The following is a 23,045-nucleotide window of genomic DNA, read 5'->3' on the forward strand; positions in this document are numbered from 1 at the left end:
ATTATGTTTTTTGAGGAAAACATTCCAGGACTTTTCTCATTTTAATGGACTTTAATGGACCCCAATACTTAACCGTTTTAATGCAGTTTAAAGTTGCCTTTTCAAAGGACTCAAAACGATCCCAAACGAGGCATAAGGGTCTTATCTAGCGAAACGATCGACATTTTTGGCAAGAAAAATAAAAAATATGCACCTCTAAACCACAACCTCCCATCTTCCTCCGGTCCTGCGACGCGCCAGCGAAACCGCACGCAATACGCCATGACGTCAAGAGGTCACGGATGACGAATGCGAACTACGCCCCAGTGTTTACAAGTGTGGAGAAAGAGGACCGTTCCGACGTTGTTGTATGTGGAATGATACTAATTAATGTCTTTGTGTCAATTTATTGTTTAAAATGGTCCGGAAATGTGTTTAACGTGAACTTTTCACGGCATTACGCAATTACGTGAGGTCGCGCTGGCGTGTCACACAGTGGGAGGAAGACGAGAAGTTATTAAAAGTGCATTTTCTTCTTGCCAAAAATGACAATCGCCTCGCCAGACAAGACCCTTATGCCTCGTTTGGGATCGTTTAGAGTCCTTTAAAACTGCAATTTTAAACTGCATTAAAACTGTTAAGTGTTGGGGTCCATTAAAGTCAATTAAAATGAGAAAAATCCTGGATGTTTTCCTCAAATAACATAATTTCTTCTTGACTGAACAAAAAAAGACATTAACATTTTGGATGACATGGTGGTGAGGAAATAATCTGGATTGTTTTTAAGAAAATGGACTAATCCTTTAAGTGATTGTTTGTCCATAAATTGGTTGAGGTTCATGTAGCTCAGTTAGCAGAGCATTGCGTAAGCAGTGATTTGATTTCTATGAAACATGCATACTAATAAAACTGCTTGAAAGAACGCTTCGGATAAAAGCGTCGGCAAAATGCGTAAATAAGATCAGCAACTCGTATTTTACAACAAATGCATGTCTGATAAATTGATATCACACATTGTAAAAAATCTTTGCTGCCTTAAATTATTTTGTTGTATCAATTCAGATTTACAAGTCATGTAAACTTACTATTATTTAACTTGACAAGAGATTAGTTGCTACAACTTATGAAATCTAAATGCAGAAATGCATTGCATGAATGTCATCCCAAGGTCAAATACTTACAGCCACATAGTCATAGTCACATAAATAATGAACTTCAATGTCTAGATCGGTAAAGTTGAAGAATACTCTGTGCCCTGCATCCACCGTGATGGTCCAGGAGCAGTCCGAATTGTCAGGGTAATTGCCGGGGTACTGAGGAGAGTGGATTTCTCCACTAGGGGCTGTGACAGCCCCTCCACATCCTGATTTTCAGAAAGGTAGGTTTATCAACAAAAAGCTCAAAATGCAAATGTAATGGCCATAAACAGTGCCGGCCGGTGACTTCTCTTCTGAGGGGAGCAAATTCAAAATATGTGTTCGGAGTGTCATGTGTGTTGCTCGTCATGTCAAAATATGTGTTTGTTGCGGCATGTAAATGATGTGCATCATTTCAAAATACGTGCCTGCTGCACAAGCATTGAAAGGGTCCATGACAAAAGAGACGCTCACATTCACAAAATACTCGCAAGACACTAATTTAACACTAAACTCTAAAGTGAGTATCTGGCAAACGTGAGCGTCTCTTTTATCATAAACCCCTTCCAAGCATCTGCAGCAGGCACTTATTTTGACCTGACAAGCCAGACAAATGACGGGCATCGTGCGCCCTCGAAAAAGAAGTCACCGGCCACCACCGGACATAAAACTTTACCTCCTTGGACCTCCTGCCATGTTGCGTTGAAGCCCTTCCCGCTCACCCACATATCAGATATGAATCGAACCGTTATACTGTTACCAGTGCTGGCCACCTGTAGTGGATTACTGGGAGGGCGTGTGGTGCAGAGCTGGGCCAATCGAGGAGCGGACAGGTCAGGCCCTCCATACACCTGGACAGAGGTCAGGAAATGTTTACATACTTGAAAGAATGCCTTTTTTGTCTTTTTCAACTAATTTCGCATTAAAACAGGATGTTGGCAGGGCATATCATTGAGCTTGGAGACTTTAAGAACATTGTCTATGTAAAAACAGATTTAATAAAGCATAAGCTGTTTAAAGGGGTCTTTTTAAGATGTAAAATAAATCGATGGTGTCCCCGGAGTATGTTTGTGAAGTTTTAGCTAAAAATTCCATATAGATAATTTATTTTAACATGTTAAAATTGCCACTTTGTAAAGTGGGTGTAAGCAAAAATGTGCCATTTTTGGATGTGTCCTTTTAAATGCAAATGAGTTTATCTCTGCACTAAATGGCAGTGCTGTGGTTGGACAGCGCAGATTAAGGGGTGGTATTATCCCCTTCTGACATCACAAGGGGAGCCAAATTTCAATGAGCTATTTTTTCACATGCTTGCAGAGAATGGTTTACCAAAAACTAAGTTACTGGGTTGATCTTTATCACATTTTCTAGGTTGATAGAAGCACTGGGGACCCAATTATAGCACATAAACATGAAAAAAGTCAGATTTTCATGAAATGTCCCCTTTAAAACATTGCATGTATTATAGTCTACTAATTAAAATAAAATAAAAAATAAAATAAAATTATTGTATGTTTGGAGCTTTGGTGTGTTGACTTTACACATCATTTTTAATAACACTTTTCACTACAAATGTGGAATCTACAAATGTGTCATATAAATCTCTAACCCCGTCTCTGAGCTCTGGTTTCCAGTTAATTTCTGCCTGGTTGGCTCCATTCACTGTAGTACAGATCAGCATTCCACAGCTCTATACAAAACCCACTTCCACTGACAGGTGCCAGTATGGCATAAACACACAACACACCAACACACATTTGTGTACATTACATATACACATAACCTGACTGTAGTTACCCTTCTTACATGATCATTTTTAAATATAATAATCAAATATGTTAATAATCGACAGTTAAAGTATGTGAGTGTTTAAGAGACTTAAACATTGTGTTTGTACCTCCAGCTTGTCATAGTTACAGTCGGGGTGATACTCCACATCAAACTCAAGAATGGTGATGGAGATGCTGCTGCCAGGGCTGGTCTGGATATGCCAGATGCACTCACGGTTTTCTGGGTATCTGTTCGGGTAACCCGGGCTGTTGAAGGAACCAGAGGGCCCAAAAAGTTCCCCGCCACAACCTGCAGGGGGTGACAGCGAGATGATTTGACTTTGGTTGTTAAACAGAGTTACATATTAAAAAATAAATGCAGATGTAATGACCTCATGAGTACATCTGAGGTTTATCTATTATTTTGTCTTCACCAATGTAATATTCTATTCATCTTTTTTCATACTTAAAACAAGTGCAAAACTCTGCAAGTGTAGATATGACAGTTTGGTGAAAATGTGTCTACCATAAAAGCCTATCAGACACATTAGCATTCGTTTTAAGAGAGCAGGCACCATAAAAATTAAAAGAAACTGTGGTTAATGTAACGTGATATTCAGTAAAGTCAGAATAGATTCATTCTTCCACCCCTCCACCCTAATCAATATAAATCAATGTCTGCAGCGTCCACGAGTCTCTGAGAGGACAATGAAAGGGTGGAGCTATTTTATTAGATGACTAAGCATGGACAAAACATATTCACTGCAAAAAATGACTTTCTTACTTAGAATTTTTGTCTCGTTTTCAGTAAAAATATTTTTTAATACCTAGGAAAATAAGTTTTACAAATTAAAGCGAATTTGTGCTTAAAACAAGCAAAAAAATCTGCCAATGGAATAAGAAAAAATTTATTGAATTAAGTGTTTATGAAAAAAAATTCTTATTTCATTGGCAGATTTTTTTGCTTGTTTTAAGCACTAATTTACTTAAAGTTTATATTTTTTGTCTAAAAACTAGACTTATTTTCCTAGGTCATTTTACTCATCAAGAAAACACATCTTAATTTAAGAAATGTTTTGATATTTTTACTGAAAATAAGACAAAAATACTAAGTAAGAAAGTCATTTTTTGCAATGAATATGTTTTGTCCATGCTTAGCCATCTAATAAAATAGCTCATACTGCAAAAAATAACAGTTTTCAGTAAAAATATATAAAAATTCCTAAATTAAGATGCATTTTCTTGATGAGCAAAATGACCCAAGAAATTAAATCAATTTTTTAAACCAAAAACATCCAATTTAAGTGATTTTGTGCATAAAACAAGCAAAAAATCTGCCAATGGGGTAAGCACATTTTTTTCTTGAATTTAGTGTTTATGAAAAATGTTAAAAGAGTTTTTTGCTTACCCCATTTGAAGATTTTTTTTGCTTGTTTTATGCACAAAATCACTTAAATTTGATATGTTTGGTCTAAAAACTAGACTTATTTTCTTGGGTGATTTTGCTCATCAAAAAAGCATCTTAATTTTTTTTCTTGAAAATCATTTTTTGCAGTGCAGACATTAATTAATATTTTACAATTTTTAGATACTAGATACAGTTTTTACTGAAAACAAGAAAAAAATACTAAGTAAGAATTTTTTGCAGTGTCATCTAATAAAATAGCTCCACCCTTTGATTGTCCTCTCAAAGACTCCTGGACGCTGCAGACATTGATTTATATTTTAGAATTTTTAGATATTGTTACTGAAAACAAGACAAAAATACTAAGTACGAAAGTCATTTTTTGCAGTGTTTTCATTTTGGCATTTTTTACATGAAATGTAAAATCTAAAAAACTAAAGTTTAAGAAAATGTTTCTTGTCAACTGCACGTCCTACAGAAAAGTGTGTTCCTTGCATCTTATTGCTTTGTACTTATTTCTCTGTTGTTTTTCTTTCTCACAAAGGTTTGCACAGCTGTACAAAAGAGCTATTCACAAAGCACATTGCATAATATAATTTTTCCACAAAATGATCCATGGAAAAATGACATCATCTTAAAAAGCAGTGCATAAATGATTCATGATTCCAGTGTGCCTCCAGAATAGCAAATCTCTCTTTTTTCTCTCTCTCTCTCTCTCTCTCTCACTCTAAAAATAAGTCCACACCCTTTGGCACCGTGACTCAACGTCTCACAGTCACAAAACAGATCAGTTTGAGGGAGCTTGTAGCCTCTTTTCTCCTGTTGTTATACCTAAAACAAATGTGTATGAACAACACATGTGCTATTAAACATGCATACAGCGTAAATAAAACCTTAAAATTCTATCTGAAGTGGATCCTGCCCTCCTCTTACATTCATTTATCACTTGATCTCAGCTCTCTCTTTCTCCCTCACCAATCAGAGCAGGAATCCTACATTTAACTAGCCAATCACAATGAAGCCTTTCTAGAATGATGTCACTGCTTTGCCCATTAGGGCTGCTATTATTCTCAGATATCCAATGACATCATCACTCAAGAGACTTTCGGTCACTGACACCTGGCTTCCCAGCAATGACTCTGCATGTAATATTTTCTTTTTTTACAGACATCTTTATAAAGAGTATTTAATTTTCACACATGATCAGATGTTTTTTCACAATAGTGGGGCTGGTTTGTGTGTTTTGGATCTTACCATTCTGGTACCAGTCCATTTGGAAGCCCTTGTATGATATTATATAGTCGGACCGGAACACAATGTGAAGGTTGCCACTTGTGGTGGTGTTGGCCGGTGGAGGCGTGTTTCCACAGAATGAACCAATCAGAGGAGCCTGTTCATTCGGACCATCATACAGCTAGACCCAAAACATAAAGGGTTCATTTAGTCAAAATCATAGTCTTTACAGTAAAGCACTGCAAGCAGCCATCATCATGTTTCGTTGATTGATAGACTTAAAGGGACACTCCACTTTTTTTGAAAATATGCTAATTTTCCACCTCCCCGAAACATTTGAATCTTGCCATTTTGGAATCCACCCAGCTGATCTCCAGATCTGGCGCCAGCACTCCCAGCATAGCCTAGCACAATCCACTGAATCTGATTAGACCATTAGCATTGCGCTAAAAATAACCAAAGAGTTTGGATATTTTTCCTATTTAACACTTGACTCTTCTGTAGTTACATCGTGTACTAAGAACGACACAAAATTAAAAGTTGCGATTTTCTATGCAGATATGCTAGGAACTATACTCTCATTATGGCGTAATAATCAATGACTTTGCTGATGTAACATGGCTGCAGCAGGCGTAGTGATATTATGAACTGCCCGAAAATAGTCCCCTTGGTTACTTTCAATAGCAGGGGACTATTTTCGATGTAACTACAAAGAGTCAGTTTTAAATAGGAAAAATATCCAAACTCTTTGGTTATTTTTTAGCGCAGTGCTAATGGTCTAATCGGATTCGGTGGATTGTGCTGGGCTATGCTGGGGGTGCTGGCGCCAGACCCGGAGATCAGCTGAATGCATTCCAAAATGGTAAAAATCAAATGTTTACCTCTATGGGAGCTGGAAAATGAGCATATTTTCAAAAAAAGTGGAATGTCCATTTAATATACAATGTTTATTCAGAAGTATATTCACTATTTTTGAGATACCCTACCCAAGGGGGAAGCATGCCAAAAAGTTTAAACCACAGTCTAAGTGCTATTTCTGGCAAAAGGGCCTTCAAACTTTTTCATTCCATAACACAGAAGTCATTGCATACCAAAACAATAAGATTTATGGTATGAATGCATGTTTATAAAAACATTTGCAAGTTTAGCATTTCCCAGGAGCAATGCCAGCGAGCTCAAAAACACCTCCATCTCTCCGAAAGGTCCCATGATGTCATCACTGTTTGGATCTCCATGGTGATGGGTGAACTGAGAGGAACTCAAAGGCCCTTTGTGAATTTGTAAAGACTTTGCCAGTAAATCAATGTAGTGTAATTGCATGACAAAGCATCCAGCGTGAACTGGACTACTTGACCCCTCTGAAGAGAAACACAAACTTATAGAGCGTCCCAAAAATATTACCGTAGGCAACATATGCTGCTCACCTTCACATAGTCATAGGCGCAGTTTGTGTGTAGTTCGAGCTCAAAAGCAATGAAGGTGTAGTTGATGGTGTTGCCCATGGAGGCCTGGATGGTCCAGCTACAGTTGGCATAAGTGGGGTAGTTACTGGGGAAGTTTAAGCTCTCGATCCTTCCCCGGGACTGATTGGCGATCAGCACACCATTGCAAACTAAACAGAAAATGGCAAACGTGATTTATGTCATGGGAGGGAAATTATTTGACTCATGATGCATAGCTTCAAAATAAAAAATAAGGCAGAAATGCATTTATACAAGAGCCATCTTGCGATGAAGTGGAGCCTGATTTGACCCTGCGGTAAAGTTAAAGAGTCTGGGAAACATGTAGGCATGCGACCATTGTGAGTCGAATAAAAGGGGAATGACTGAGAGATCACACAAAGGAAGATAAATAGTGTTGCACTGAGCTCTAAACTGTGACATTTCACCTCTATAAACATAATTAAAACAGGACAAAACAGCAGATATACAGCCTAGTCTGTAAGTGAACTTAACCACCAGCTAGATAGACCACTGTAATACTTTACTATTCACTGACATATCTAACACTGGTTTCATTATTCACTATTTTTGTACATATAGCATGGTAATACCATAGTATTCAAAGTATAACAAAGGCAGGATTTTTCTAGATATGTGCAATAGTTTGTTGTTTGATAGGGAATTGATGTGTGCATGCTTGGGTTTTGTGCAACTCACTGGTTTGGTAGTTAGCCAGAAATCCGCCTGTGTGAAAGATGCTGTCTGTGCGCAGTTTCACGTACATATTCTCTTTAGATGAGTGGAAGGGTGGAGGAATCTGATTTCCACACAGCTTAGCCAACTGTGGAGCATTGGTGCTGTTTCCATTATAAACCTGGTTAGATATAATAATCAAGCTTAGTACAATATGAAGGACTCTCTAACAGAAAGTTGTCTAGGAGAACGTTGTCTGACCGCTAAGTAGTCGAACGTGCAGTCGTAAGTAGACTCCAGGTGAAAGTCTGCAAAGCTGAGCACCACCGTACTTCCAGCGCTGGTCTTGATGTGCCAGTAGCACTCGGCATTGGGGTGGTAGGGCAGCGGGTAGTTTGGAGAGGTAAAACCTCCGACACTGGTGGTCAAGGTACCACCACAACCTATGGCGGAAATACACAAAACATATTGCAGACAAAAGCTCTGAACAGATTGCCGGACTGAAGCGCAACTGGAGTCAGGGTTCAGAAATGTTAAAGGGGACATTTCACAAGACTTTTTAAAGATGTCAAATAAATTGTATGTACTTATGTAAGGTTTTAGCTTAAAATATCATATAAACAATTTATTATAGCACGTTAAAATTGCCAATTTGTAGGTCTGAGCAAAAATCAAACACTGATCACCATAATGGTGGTTTGTTGAAAATGAAGCTCAATTGTGCTGTCAATAATTTTCGCTCTCTGCACTAAATGACAGTGCCGTGGGTGGATAGTGCAGATTTAGGGGTGGTATTATTATAATAGGATCCCCTTCGGACATCACAGGGGGAGCCAAATTTCAATTTTTCACATGCTTGCAGATAGGGCTGCAATGATTAATCGTGCAAATGTGCGTTTACTCAATGAATGAATTTTAATGAATTACGGCGAAATCCCGGCACATCACAAAGCCAGGGGGCGCTCTCGTGCAGAAACTCCCTTTGTGCCACAGAAGAAGTAGCATTACAAACGCTTTTCCAGGAAATGTCTATAGGAATATTTATATTGCTGTTCTCCAAATTGTTTCAGGTATTTTCATGATAATAAGAATATTTTGAATGAGTTTGTTTAACAAGTGTTGCTTTTTTAAAATGCACGTAATAAACAACCCCGACTCATAATGATTTAAGATTGATAAGGACTTTCTAATGACCAAATGCCGTGGTACACCCACAAGCTGTGAATGAAACACAGAATCGATTCTGAATCGATTTCAGAGGCATTTTTTATGGGACACGCGATTAATCGTTATAACCCTACTTGCAAAGAATGGTTTACCAAAACTAAGTTACTTGGTTGGTCTTTTTCACATTTTCTAGGTTGATAGAAGCATTGGGGACCCAATTATAGAACTTAGAAGATAGAACATAGAAAAAGTTAGATTTTCATGATATGTCCCCTTTAACAATCCTGAAATATTATAATTTATATAAAACATATTATAGAAATCAGTGTTTAAAACACAATTCACAATGGTACGATTTTAAAATTATTTATAAGCTCATCTGACAAACAAAAAGATAAGTTTGTAAAGAAGCCTGCAATTTTATGTTTCACCAGAGATGGCGATAGAGATGCAAACGCTACAAATTGCATTTTAAAGTGAAAATTAAATGTTGCGATTTTCTAGGCCGATATGTCTAGGAACTATACTCTTATTCTGGCGTAATAATCAAGGACTTTGCTGCTGTAACATGGCTGCAGGAGGTGTATGATATTACGCAGCGCCAGAAAATAGTCCCCTTGGTAACTTTCAATAGCAGGGGACTATTTTCGGGCACTGCGTAATATCACTCTAGGGGAGCTGGAAAATAAGCCTTTTTTCAAAAAAAAATATTTAATATTTGACAATACAAAAATAAATGCATACCTGTCTGTGTACCATCCCAGTGAGCAGCAAACCCCCTGTAGGTGAGCACACTGTCGGATCGTAGCTTCAACCAAAGCCTGTTACTATGGGATACTATAATGGGAGGGGCAACTACTCCACAGAATTTACCAATCAGAGGGGATGTTTCATAGCCTCCATCTCTGTTAATGAAAGAAAAGGGTTTCAAAAAGTAACATACCAAAATATGTCCCAAGTTAGTGCTTATGTTTCTTACCTGATCTCTAAATAGTCGAAGGAACAGGAAGTCGATGCCTCTAGCAGAAAATCTGTGATATTAAGCATGATCTGCATATTGACTTCCACTATGATTTTATAGACACACTCCCGATTGGTTGGGTAATTGCTTGGGTAGTTGGGGGAGTTGAATTGTCCGGTAGGGGACGTAAAAACAGCACTGCAGTCTATATGTGTAGAGTAAAGGAAAAGCACACAAGTTCCAACCTTCACTATGCATCCTTTGAACAAATGATTTTTGTATCGAGTGACTGCAATAAAAGTGTACCTGTGGTCGCATTGATTGAGACATAAGTGGCTGAAAAACCCTCGGCGGCAAGACTCGAGTCAGACACCAACAGGACGGTCATCAGACTATCGGTGCTTGTTAGAGACGGAGGAACCGAATGCCCACAGAACCTGAACAGAGAATGACAACCAGCATTTGAGATCCCTGGTGTAGCACACCCTTAAAACATCTCAGATGTTGTCTCAGGTTCCTACCTGCCCATAAGGGTGCCGGTCAGCGCGGTACCATTATCATAGACATCCACGTAGTCATAATCACAGTTGGTGTGGTACTCCAGGTTGAAGCTTGTGAATGACAAACGGATGAGGTTGCCAGGGTCAAGAGAGATGTACCAAGTGCAGTTGGCTCCGTGAGGGTACACGGTGGGATGACCTGGGCTGGTGAATGAACCTGTTGGCTCTGTGAGTGTCTCTCCACAACCTTTAAAAATAAACACAAACCATTGTGGGGCTCGATCGTACAACACCCTAACACCCCTGATCTATTCTCTTTGATTTGCCAAGCTAAAGCTTCGTACTCTGCAATGCATTCTGGGATTGCCTCAAAACACATTCAGATCACTAAAATTTTGTATTTGAACAAAGCAGTGTAGGGTACCTTGCTCTGCAGATCCATACTCAGCAGTGAAACCATGGTTGGAGACGGAAGCATCTGTTTTGAATTGGATGAACATGGATCTTTGGGAAGACTGCAACATGGGAGGCACCTCGGTTCCACAATAACTGCCAATCAGAGGAGAGCTTGCGCTGGGACCATCTCTTACCTAGGAATGCAGACGATAACGTTAACATCTAATCTGTATGTTGGCCGATTAGCCTAATGGTAACGAACGTACCTCAACATGATCAAAGTAACACGTGCCGGTTCCTTCAACGTCAAAGGTGAGGAAATTAAGAGTGACCACGTAGCCCATGGGTTGGTTTATGACCCACTCGCACACTTTGTTATGGGGATATGGATTAGGGTGGAGGGGTGAGCGGATCTGACCGGTTCCAGAGAGGGTTCCACCACAGGCTAAATAGATAAACAGTTCAACAGACTTAAAGGATTAGTCCATTTTCTTAAAAAAATCCAGATAATTTACTCAACACCATGTCATCCAAAATGTTGATGTCTGTTTTTGTTCAGTTGAGAAGAAATTATGTTTTTTGATTAAAACATTCCAGGATTTTTCTCATTTTACTGGACTTTAATGGAGCCCAACACTTAACAGTTTTAATGCATTTTAAAATTGCAGTTTCAAAGGACTCTAAATGATCTCAAACGAGGCATAAGGGCCTTATCTAGCGAAACGTTTGTCAGTTTTGGCAAGAAAAATAAAAAAATGCACTTTTGAACCGCAACTTCTCATCTTCCTCCGGTCCTGTGGCGCCCCAGCGCGACCTCACGTAATTGCGTAATGACGTAAAAAGGTCACATGTTACATATATGAAACGCACATTTGGGGACCATTTTAAACAATAAACTGAAGTGTTGGGGTCCATTAAAGTCCATTAAAATTAGAAAAATCCTGGAATGTTTTAATCAAAAAAACATAATTTCTTCTCAACTGAACAAAGAAAGACATCAACATTTTGGATGACATGGTGGTGAGTAAATTATCTGAATTTTTTAAAGAAAATAGCCTAATCCTTTAAGCAGGAAACTTCACATTGTCTGTACACTGCACACAAAACTAGGAAGCAGCTTACATGCATTTGCATTTACATCTATGCATTTGGCAGATCCGTCTATCCAAAGCAACTTTTAAGGTATACATTTTATCAGTATGTGTGTTCTCAGGAAATTAAACCCATGACATTTGCGCTTCTAATGCAATGCACTACCCAAATGAGCTACATGAACACATGCAAGTCTAAATGTGTGATTTGTAGCTGAAATAAAATGGACCATATGGTCAAGATTTTAAGCTGGATAAGTGAAGCACTAGCAGTGTTGGATGCATATTTTGTTTAATGTCATGTTTATTTTGTTGGTTTGAAATAAAAATGAGGTTACGTGTTATTTTGATGGTCCCCATTTTACATTCTGTTGACTATACTGTAAGTGCGGCACCTACATGTCAACAAACTCTACTAGTTGAGTATTAGTAGACTGTTGGGGATGGGGTAGGGGTTAGGTGTATAAGTTTACTCATAATACTCACCACCATGTCATCCAAAATGTTAATGTCTTTCTTTGTTCAGTCGAGAAGAAATTATGTTTTTTAAGGAAAACATTCCAGGATTTTTCTCATTTTAATGGACTTTAATGGACCCCAACACTTAACAGTTTTAAAGGACAAGTTCGGTATTTTACACTTAAAGCCCGGTTTTCAGATTGTTTATGATGAAATAGAACGGTTTTGACTGAAATTTCGACATTTGCGGCTGCCCCGAGAATTTTTTTGTGTTTGTGTTTCAGCTCCTACCTTTACAATGGGTTTAATGGTGCACTGGAACAATCCTTCCTAAAATGCATTAAACTTTCGTTTACAAAGACGTGAAACTCACCGAGTGGTCAGGGGTGTTCACTGATATGCTCACACAAAAATCGCGTTAAAAGATGCTTTCCAACAGCTGTTTTAGCATTCGTTGTTAACTTGTGGACCTATTTTTCCAAACGCCCCACACCCGTACATTCTTCCGCTTAGAGCTTGAATAATAGACACTCCAGCCCAGTTGGTGGCGCTAATCCGCCATTGCCAGTTGCAAGAATACAAACAAAGTTCCCGGCGCGGAGTAATACCGTAACTCACAGCACAACTAATACAAGTCAATGGAGTTGGCAAAAACTAAGATAAAACCTGTTGGAATGTGTATTTTGCAGCGATTTTTGTGTGAGCATATCAGTGAACACCCCTGACCACTCGTTGAGTTTCACGTCTTTGTAAACGAAAGTTTAATGCATTTTAGGAAGGATTGTTCCAGTGCACCATTAAACCCATTGTAAAGGTAGAAGCTGAAACACAAACACCCAAAAATTCTCTGGGCAGCCGCATATGTCGAAATTTCAGTCAAAACCGTTCTATTTCATCATAAACAATCTGAAAACAGGGCTTTAAGTGTAAAATACCGAACTTGTCCTTTAATGGAGTTAAAAATTCCGTTTCAACGGAGTTGCAAAGGACTCTACATGATCCTAAACGAGACATAAGGGTCTTATCTAGCGAAACGATTGTCATTTTTGACAAGAAAAATTAAAAATATGCACTTTTAAATCACGACTTCTCGTCTATCTCAGGTCCTCTGACGCGCCAGTGCGACCTCACGCAATAGGTCATCACGTCAAGAGGTCACGGATGACGTATTGAAACTACACCCCAGTGTTTCTAAGTGTTGAGAAAGAGGACCGTTCTGACGTTGTTGTATGTTGAATTAAACTAATTAATGTCTTTGTGTCAGTTTATTGTTTAAAATGGTCTGCAAATGTGTGTTTCATATATGTAACACGTGACCTTTTCATGGCATTACGCAATTACGTGACGTTGCGCTGGCGCGTCACAGGATCGGAGATAGACGACAATTTATGGTTTAAAAGTGCATATTTTTTATTTTTCTTGCCAAAAATGACAATTGTTTTGCTAGATAAGACCCTTATGCCTCATTTGGGATTGTAGAGTCCTTTGAAACTGCGTTGAAACTGCAATTTTAAACTGCATTAAAACTGTTACGTGTTGGTGTCCATTAAAGTCCATTAAAATGAGAAAAATCCTGGAATGTTTTCCTCAAAAAACATAATTTCTTCTCGACTGAACAAAAAAAGACATCAACATTTTGGATGACATGGTGGTGAGTAAATTATCTGGATTTTTTTTAAGGAAATGGACTAATCCTTTAAGAGAGTTTGTTGATACCCAAAATAAAGTGATACCCAAAAATGAGATTTAGGTCTCTTACCAAGTTCATATGTGGCCCTGAAACCAGCTCGGGACACAGAGTCGTCGGATTGGAAACGAATCCAGAGTGCATTGGTGGAGGACAAAATGGGTGCTGGCAATGTGGTACCACAGTATTTCCCAAAAAGTGGGCCAGTCTCACTAGTTCCATCTCGAACCTGATAAAGAAGTTGCTTATATACTAGCAAGTACTTTACATTCATTTAACACACATACCCAAAGAAATCATACCTCCACGAAGTCAAAAAGACAGCCGCTATGAATCTCCATATCCATGTGGGTGAAGTTAAGGGCCACCACTTCATTCTGTGGCATTCTTATGATATAAATGCACTGCCTGTTGTGAGCGTAGTTATTCGGCCAGTTGGGAGAGATGATGATTCCCTCGGTCTCCGTGTAGACGCCGCCGCAGCCTGGGTCAGCTGATGACATACGGTGAATTACGTTACATTCAGACAGTCCGTCCCAAAGCAATATTGCAAGAAAATTAGCTTTTTCGTTTTATGGACCCAGTGCATCAGGGTTCATAACATTTGCAATGTGACTCTTGACGTTTAATAGTTATATAAACACCTATAAACCATTTTATGAGTGCATATAAAGGATAGCATACCACGGATGGATGCATTTAACTGATTTGTGCAACCATCATTCGGTTACTGAATTACCAATAATAATTTAAACATAATCATAGTACTGTTTGCAAACAAGTAATGTTCACATTTACATCCTATTGGGTATGTGAAGGTACTATCAAAATCCTCTTTAGATATACATTTGTTCAATTTTAAATTCATGTTTGCTTTATTGACATTCTCCTTTATGCGGAGATATACAAAAGGAGCAAAATGTTGTGCCTCACTCACAAGTCTATGGTGCTACAGGTTTTAACATCTAGCAAATGTTTAGCAGTTTTAAAAAGTTTAAATGTAGATCTATAAAAAAAGTCACTCTCTTTATTAAAGGAAAACACCACCGTTTTTCAATATTTTACTATGTTCTTACCTCAGCTTAGATGAATTAATACATACCCATCTTTTTTAATGCGAGCACTTTATGTTTGTACAGTGCCTCGTGAATGTGTTAGCATTTAGCCTAGCCCCATTCATTCCTATGGTTCCAAACAGGGATGAATTTAGAAGCCACCAAACACTCCCATGTTTTCCCTATTTAAAGACTGTTACATGAGTAGTTACACGAGTAAGTATGGTGACACAAAATAAAACTTTTGTTTGGAGCCATAGGAATGAATGGGGCTAGGCTAAATGCTAACACATTCAAGAAGCGCTGTACAAAGATTAAAAGTGCACGCATTCAAAAAAGATAGTCATGTATTAATTCATCTAAGTTGAGGTAAGAACAAAGTAAAATATTGAAAACGGTGCTGTTTTCCTTTAAGATACAAACAAAATAGAAAAAATATGCATGAAAAATGTAAAAAAAAAAAATTCAGGAAAAAATTTCCTTTTTTAGGTAAAATTCTGTATAAGGTGTGACCTTTGTTTGACTCTTGAAAACACTGAAGTCATTGGATTAGACTTAGAAATTAGGATTTTATTTCATTTATAGGTTTAAGAGATTACAAAATTGTCCTGTATTTTTTGGTTGTTTTTTTAATAAAGAGACTGAGAAATAATTATATATGCTCACTATACCATTGCAAAAACAAGAAATCAGCTGACGACATAGTGGCCTAAGGCTGTGCACAGTACAGAAGTACAACTACACTGCAAAAAAATTATTTTCAAGAAAAAAATCTTAGTATTTTTGTCTTGTTTTGAGTAAAAAATATCAAAAAATTCTTAAATTAAGATGCGTTTTCTTGATGAGCAAAACGACCCAAGAAAATAAGTCTAGTTTTTAGACGAAAAATATACAAATTGAGTGATGTTATGCATAAAACAAGCAAAAAAAAATCTGCCAATGGGGTAAGCAAAAAATCTTGAACATTTTTCTTAAACACTTAATTCAAGAAAAAATCAAGAATAATTTGCTTACCCCATTGGCAGATTTTTTTGCTTGTTTTATGCATATAATCACTTACATTTGATATTTTTGGTCTAAAAACTAGACACATTTTCTTGGGTTGTTTTGCTCAACAAGAAAAAGCATTTTAATTTAAGAATTTTTAGATATTTTTTACTGAAAACAAGACAAAAATACTAAGAATTTATTTCTTGAAAATAATTTTTTGTAGTGTAAATCTTTAAACCTAATATTTAACATGTCTGTTTTGACTTTAGCTTTTACTTACATGGGGAAGTAGTGTATGTTATGTGAAATCCTCGATCGCTGATACTAAAATCCGAGTGAAAGTGGATCCATGCGGTTGGTCCTGTTGTCTGTAGTGGTGGTGGCGATGATGTACTGCAATATTTTCCCAGAACCGCATCCTCCGGTAGCAGCCCATCCCTGATCTCAATACAAAGCCAGAAATGGACGCTATTTAACATTTATAGGCTTGATGTGAATAAAGAGTTTTCGGTGGCTTTGCGTACCTCAAGGTAGTCAAAGTTGCAGTTATCATGGTGTTCAAGGCTTAGGGTCCCAAATGCAAAGGTTATTAGCAGACCAGGGTTTACATTCACTGTCCAGTAGCAGTCACGATTAGGTGGATAGTTACCAGGGTAACCGGGCGATTTGATGTCACCATATGAATTCGTCAACTCTCCACCACACACTGAAAGACCAAAATGTATATTGTAAGACTTGCATCACAATGGGATGGACCAGAACAGTTATTAATTATGAAGCTTCATCAAATCCCATTCATTTAGACCAGTTCCTGGTTTACCTGGTGCCTGAGATTGCCAAGCCACGGTAAAGCCACGGCCGCTGACCGAATGGTCAGAGCGGAACCAGAAGTACAGAGAATTATGGGAGCTGAAGAGTTCGGCTGGTGCGGCCGTGCCGCAGTATTTTCCGATCACGTAGGAGGAGGCGCTATCACCATCATGGACCTCCAGGAAGTCAAAACTGCAGGAGCCGCTGTTCTCGATGTCAAAGAAAGGGAATGTGATCCGCAGAATCTGGGAAGAACAGATTAGGAAAATTAATGTATAACAATAAGCACAAGACCTTTGGCCGGTTGCATGAACATCTAAGACTAAAAGTTAGCCATGTATTTTTTCTTCAAGACTGATCATAACTATTTAGATTGGTCTCATTTAAATCCAAATAGTAAGACTTATTAGTCCTAACTAATTGCTTGTTTGTCAGATTAGATCTTAAAGGGACACTCCACTTTTTTTTTAAATATGCTAATTTTCAGCTCCCCTAGAGTTAAACATTTAATTTTTACTGTTTTGGAATCCATTCAGCCGATCTTTGGGTCTGGCAGTACCACTTTTAGCATAGCTTAGCATAATACATTGAATCTGATTAGACCATTAGCATCACACAAAAAAATAACCAAAGAGTTTAGATATTTTTTCTATTTAAGACTTGACTCTTCTTTAGTTACATCGTGTACTAAGACCGACAGAAAATTTAAAGTTGTGATTTTCTAGGCAGATATGGCTAGGAACTATACTCTCATTCTGGCGTAATAATCAAGAACTTTGCTGCCGTAACATGGCTGCAGCATGCGCAATGATATTACACAGCGCATGAAAGTAGTCTCCTAGCCATATCGGCCTAGAAAAGCACAACTTTCAATTTTTTGTCTGTCTTAGTACATGATGTAACTACAGAAGAGTCAAGTTTTAAATAGGAAAAATATCGAAACACTTTTTGGTTATTTTTGAGAGCGATGCTAATGGTCTAATCAGATTCAATGGATTATGCTAAGCTATGCTAAAAGTGGTACCACCAGACCCGGAGATCGGCTGAATAGAACCAAAACGGTAAAAATCGAATGTTTAACTCTATGGGAAATATGGAAGCTGGAAAATTAGCATGTTTTCAAAAAAACTTGGATCCAACTTCACGGCTATGTCTATGCAACCACCCAAACCTCTTATTTCATTGACTTGATTCGCTTCAATGGCTTCATTGATTATTTTTTTTTGGCCCTGTTTAAAAAAAATCATGTGATGGATGATTTGACTTACCTGGCTGGGGTCGGTTCGGATGACCCAGGCACAGCTGACCTGATGATCATACCCCCCAGTTCCAGGATTGTTGGGGTAACTGAACGTCCCGGCTGGACTTTCCAAAACCCCTCCACATTCTAACACACACATACACATCGTTCCTTACAAAATTACCCATGGTTTTACTACAGTTAAAACCAAAAAACCATAGTTACTGTAGTAAAACCATGGTAACCACAAAATAACCATGGTTTTGACAAAACCATAGCTAAACCATGGTTAGTGTAGTAAAAAACAAACATGGTTAGTACAATTTTACCACAATAAAACCACGGTTAATTTTCGTAAGGGGTGTTTCTATGTTTTATAGGGACTTGCATAGACGTAATGACTTTTATACTACTAACAAAACTGTATATTCTATCCCCTTTCCCTAACCCAACATATTTTAGAATGAATTAAAAGTTTTCCTCATAGGGACCAAAAAATGGCCACAAAAGGTCAAACATTACTGGGTTTACTATCGTGGTGGGGACATCGGTACGGGTACCCACAACATAGGGATTACCAGGACACACAAACACACCTTGCTGTGGAGTTTGACACTGTGGTCCGGTCCATTGGGAAGTGCAGGTACAGGTGTACCCATTATTCCCATCAACACAGGTACCTCCATTCTGACAGGGATTACTGGAGCACTCATTCACATTTTGATCACAGTTCTGACCCGCCCAGCCTGGGTCACAGCGACAAATGTATCCAGTGGCTGTGTTCTGGGAAGATTGACAAAAATTTTAGATAGACGGATAAATAAATGTGATGGCCCACAGGGATGCTATGCAAAATCATGACGGCTTATTAGCAAAACACAAACCTCACACTGGCCGTTCACACAGGGGTTACTGGTCCCACAAATGTCGGTGATCTGGGTACAACCCGCAGGTCCATAGCCATTACCCACATAACCAGGAGGACAGGTGCATGATGGGATAAAACTTCCTGCATAGAGACAAACAATTCAGAAGTGATACTTTACTAGATAGAAAGCACAGGAAGGTAACAGTTTATAATAAGGTTGTATTTATTAACACAAGTAAATGCATTAGCTAACATGAACTAATAATGCACAATATTTTCAGCATTTATTAAGCATTTTTCTAATCTAAGCACTGCAAAAAATGACTTTCTTACTTAGTATTTTGGTCTTGGTCAGTAGAAATATCTAATTTTTTTAAATCAAGATGTATTTTTTTGATCAGCAAAATGACCTAAGAAAATAAGTCTAGTTTTTAGAAAAAAAACATACAATGTTAGTGAATTTGTGGTTAAAACAAGCAAAATTATTTGCTAATGGGGTGAGAAAATTTTGTTTGAAATTTCAAGATTTTTTTCTCATCCCAAAGAGAAAAATCATATTTTGCAGTGAGATTAATAAATGCTGTACACTATAAAAAAAAAACTTTGCTGCCTTAAAATTTTTTGTTAAATCAACTCAGATTTACAAGTCATGTCAACAGAGATGAGTTGTCACAACTTATAAAATATAGTTGAGAAAAGTCAACTTAATTTTATTAGTTATAACAACTCACCTGTAGTTAAAACAACTCATCTTTAGTCAAGATAAATAATAGTAAGTTGAAATGACTTGTAAATCTGAGTTAATTCAACAAAAAAATTTAAGGCAGCAAAGTATTTTTTACAGTGTAGAAGTATTGTTCATTGTTAGTTTACATTAGCTAATGCATTAACTAACGTTAACAAATACAATCTTATTGTAAAGTGTTACCATTTTTATTGCTATATTGGCCTTTAGTCATTGCTTCATCTATATATGTCCTAAAATAAATATTAAGACTTTTACACTGCAAAAAATGAAAATATTCTTAGTATTTTTGTCTTGTTTTCAGTAAAAATATCTAAAACTTCTTAAAAATAAAATGCTTTTTCTTGATGAGCAAAATGACCCAAGTCTAGTTTTTAGACCAAAAATATCAAATTTAAGTGATTTTGTGCATAAAACAAGCAAAAAAATCTGTAAAATGGGGTAAGCAATTTTTTCTTGAATTTAGTGTTTAAGAAAAATGTTTTAAGATTTTTGCGCTTACCCCATTGGCAGATTTATTGCTCGTTTTTTGCACAAAATCACTTAAATTTGATTTTTTTGGGTCTAAAAACTGGACTTGTTTTCTTGGGTCGTTTTGTTCATCAGGAGAAACCATCTTAATTTAAGAATTTTTTGATATATATTTTTACTGAAAACAATACAAAAATACTAAGAATTTTTTTTCTTGAAAATAATTTTTTTTGCAGTGTATATATTTTTTGGTCTGACAGTCCACTAAAAAAATTCACAGTGTACTTATTATTTCCTAGACAAACAAAAGATACACAAATGGAAATATAGCTCGCATACATGGCAGTGCTCTTAAAACTGTTTAAAATGCATCCCAGCATGCACCTTATGAAATTGGTTAGGAGAATGTGCAGAGCGTGCATTTTAGCCTTTATATAATTGCATTTTACATCAGTTATAAAACCCTGCAATAACATAATGACATAAAACATCCTGTTATAGCACCAGTGCTACCGGTCATGCGATGCTATAAAAACTAACTACAGTAAAAGCATGCAGTGTGTGTTGTGCACCTGGAGTAGACGTGCATGATGCAAGCGGGTGACATCCACCATTGTTTGCGGAGCAGATGTCGGCTTCAGTACAAGTCTTCCCGTCTCCTTCATAGCCTGAGGAGACACATATGGGGTCAGTGGTGTCATCTTACATATGGGCGTTTCCAGCTCAAGCCTGTCTGTGTGTCTGGTCTTACTCTGCAATCTGGAAGTCTACTGAGACTTGTAAAGCATAATGTATTGGGGGACTTGCAGACAGCAGATTCATCAATGAATCCATCTAATGCATCTCTCTTCCTCAATCTCTCCCAGAGGGAATATTATGAAACCTCAGCTTAGGATCCATCTGGTTCTCAATTCAAACATATTACAGTGTGCAAACGTGACTCAGCAGTGTTACTGGCTGGTTTGCATCTGGAAACAGGACAGATGACCCACAAACGCTTCAGGCTAACTAAAAATAGAAGTGTTTTATTTCCCAGCCCTCTCTGGAGATAAAATATTGAACTAGACGATAACATAATCCTCTTAAAAAGAAAGCAAGGCCCTAAAGATAGTACATGAAGATGACAAAAAAGAATTCACTTTCATGTATTCAGATCTGTATGATTAAATTACATTATTGCATTTTGACAGCTTTTATCCACTTTCCATCTATATAGTACATTATACCTGGGATGAAACCCATGACTTTTGTGTTGCTAATGCAATTCTCTACCAATCGTGCTGTCTATCCTTGGAAGGCATTTTGTGAAACTTTTATGACAAAAAATGTGCAACTTTTCAAAAAATGGCTGGCGGCGAATAAGTTAAAGGCGATTTTAGCAATATTATTTTTTTTTAATGACTGGTTTTGTGATCCAGGGTCACAAATATGTAATTTTATACAAAGCATATAATAATGAGTAGAGAATAAGACCTGGTGGGCACTGTCCACAATGGAAGGAGCCCATGGTGTTAAGACAAGGCACAGGTGGGGACATAGAACAGCCTCCATTGTTTGTAGCACATTCATCTATATCCTGACAGCTGTAACCATTACCCTGCCATCCTGAAAGAACCAAAAAAGGCAAAACTCATCTCATCTGATAACCATCTGATGCATATTTCAAATAAAACCTGAAAAGCCTTTGGGTGGGTCGTCTAACCTGCAGGACAGGAGCCACAGTAAAAGGAGCCCAGTGTGTTGAAGCATTGCACAGGTGGATTTGTGGAGCACGGCTTGTTAGGAAGACTGCATTCATCCACGTCAGCTGTGCACGCTGACTCTCCAGGTGGAGACATCCAACCGGCATCACAGACGCACTTATACTTGGGCTGTAATGGGACATTAAGAGCATTTAATTGAGAAAAAAAACTAAAAAGAATGGAAGCTGTCAATAAACTATCTTTGATGTTTGATAGGTGCTAAAGCAAAGTGTAATCTGAAATTTAATCTGTATAACTGAATCTGAAACTGCTGTTGTTGATCTGTAAAATGCAAGTGAACATGCCCACATGAAAAAAGAATGTAGTATACTTTAATATTTACTATAATAAAGTTTAGTAGAATGCTGTAGTTTTATAGTAATTATTATTGTACACTTTTAATGTATATTGTTGTATTCTGGAGCATTACCTATAGTGAGTTAATAAACTGTAGTAAATACTCTAGTATACTGTAATATTAACTATAGTAAGGTGTAGTAAATAGCAGTATGCTGTAGTATTTTATAGTAATTATTACACTTTTTATATTATTTGAGGAGCATCAACTATGTGAGTTGATAATCTGTCCCTTACGAAATTTAACCATGCTTTATTGTGATAAAACCATGGTTTTTTGGTGCATTGATTACTATTAGCAAAACCATGGTTTTACTACAGTAATCATGGTTTAACTATGGGTTTTGAAAACCACAGTGTTTAAAACCATGGTTATTTTGGGATAACCATGGTTTAAAACAGTAACCATGGTTTATTGGTTTTAAAAAACCATGGTGTTTAAAACCATGGTTATTTTGTGGTAACCATGGTTTTACTTAAGTAGCCATGGTTTAACTATGGGTTTTGAAAACCACAGTGTTTAAAACCATGGTTATTTTGTGGTAAGCATGGTTTAAAACAGTAACCATGGTTTATCTATGGGTTTTGAAAACCACGGTGTTTAAAACCATGGTTATTTTGTGGTAACCATGGTTTTAATACAGTAACCATGGTTTAACTATGGGTTTTGAAAACCACGGTGTTTAAAACCATGGTTATTTTGTGGTAACCATGGTTTTACTACAGTAACCATGGTTTAACTATGGGTTTTGAAAACCACGGTGTTTAAAACCATGGTTATTTTGTGGTAACCATGGTTTTACTACAGTAACCATGGTTTAACTATGGGTTTTGAAAACCACGGTGTTT

The 23,045-nt window shown here is 37.4% G+C and overlaps 1 protein-coding gene across 1 annotated transcript in view; it reads right to left on the bottom strand.

The window, feature by feature from the left end:
- Window positions 1-23,045, bottom strand: part of cubn (cubilin (intrinsic factor-cobalamin receptor)) — a 47,199-nt gene that overhangs the window by 17,711 nt on the left and 6,443 nt on the right. The window contains exons 7-30 of the mRNA XM_073864187.1: window positions 21,800-21,968; window positions 21,571-21,702; window positions 20,670-20,765; window positions 18,898-19,022; window positions 18,610-18,796; window positions 18,042-18,160; window positions 16,784-17,018; window positions 16,488-16,669; window positions 16,244-16,406; window positions 14,221-14,411; window positions 13,991-14,147; window positions 10,948-11,126; window positions 10,710-10,875; window positions 10,307-10,532; window positions 10,092-10,222; window positions 9,804-9,990; window positions 9,569-9,729; window positions 7,919-8,100; window positions 7,682-7,838; window positions 6,947-7,134; window positions 5,544-5,703; window positions 3,013-3,194; window positions 1,792-1,966; window positions 1,161-1,342 (exon numbers count right to left, since the gene is read on the bottom strand). Of these exons, the coding sequence (XP_073720288.1) occupies window positions 1,161-1,342; window positions 1,792-1,966; window positions 3,013-3,194; window positions 5,544-5,703; window positions 6,947-7,134; window positions 7,682-7,838; window positions 7,919-8,100; window positions 9,569-9,729; window positions 9,804-9,990; window positions 10,092-10,222; window positions 10,307-10,532; window positions 10,710-10,875; window positions 10,948-11,126; window positions 13,991-14,147; window positions 14,221-14,411; window positions 16,244-16,406; window positions 16,488-16,669; window positions 16,784-17,018; window positions 18,042-18,160; window positions 18,610-18,796; window positions 18,898-19,022; window positions 20,670-20,765; window positions 21,571-21,702; window positions 21,800-21,968 (4,032 nt within the window). The remainder of the gene's footprint in view (window positions 1-1,160; window positions 1,343-1,791; window positions 1,967-3,012; window positions 3,195-5,543; window positions 5,704-6,946; window positions 7,135-7,681; window positions 7,839-7,918; window positions 8,101-9,568; window positions 9,730-9,803; window positions 9,991-10,091; window positions 10,223-10,306; window positions 10,533-10,709; window positions 10,876-10,947; window positions 11,127-13,990; window positions 14,148-14,220; window positions 14,412-16,243; window positions 16,407-16,487; window positions 16,670-16,783; window positions 17,019-18,041; window positions 18,161-18,609; window positions 18,797-18,897; window positions 19,023-20,669; window positions 20,766-21,570; window positions 21,703-21,799; window positions 21,969-23,045) is intronic.

This window comes from Misgurnus anguillicaudatus, chromosome 25 (genome assembly GCF_027580225.2).
Source record: "Misgurnus anguillicaudatus chromosome 25, ASM2758022v2, whole genome shotgun sequence".
Taxonomy (NCBI): Eukaryota; Metazoa; Chordata; class Actinopteri; order Cypriniformes; family Cobitidae; genus Misgurnus; species Misgurnus anguillicaudatus.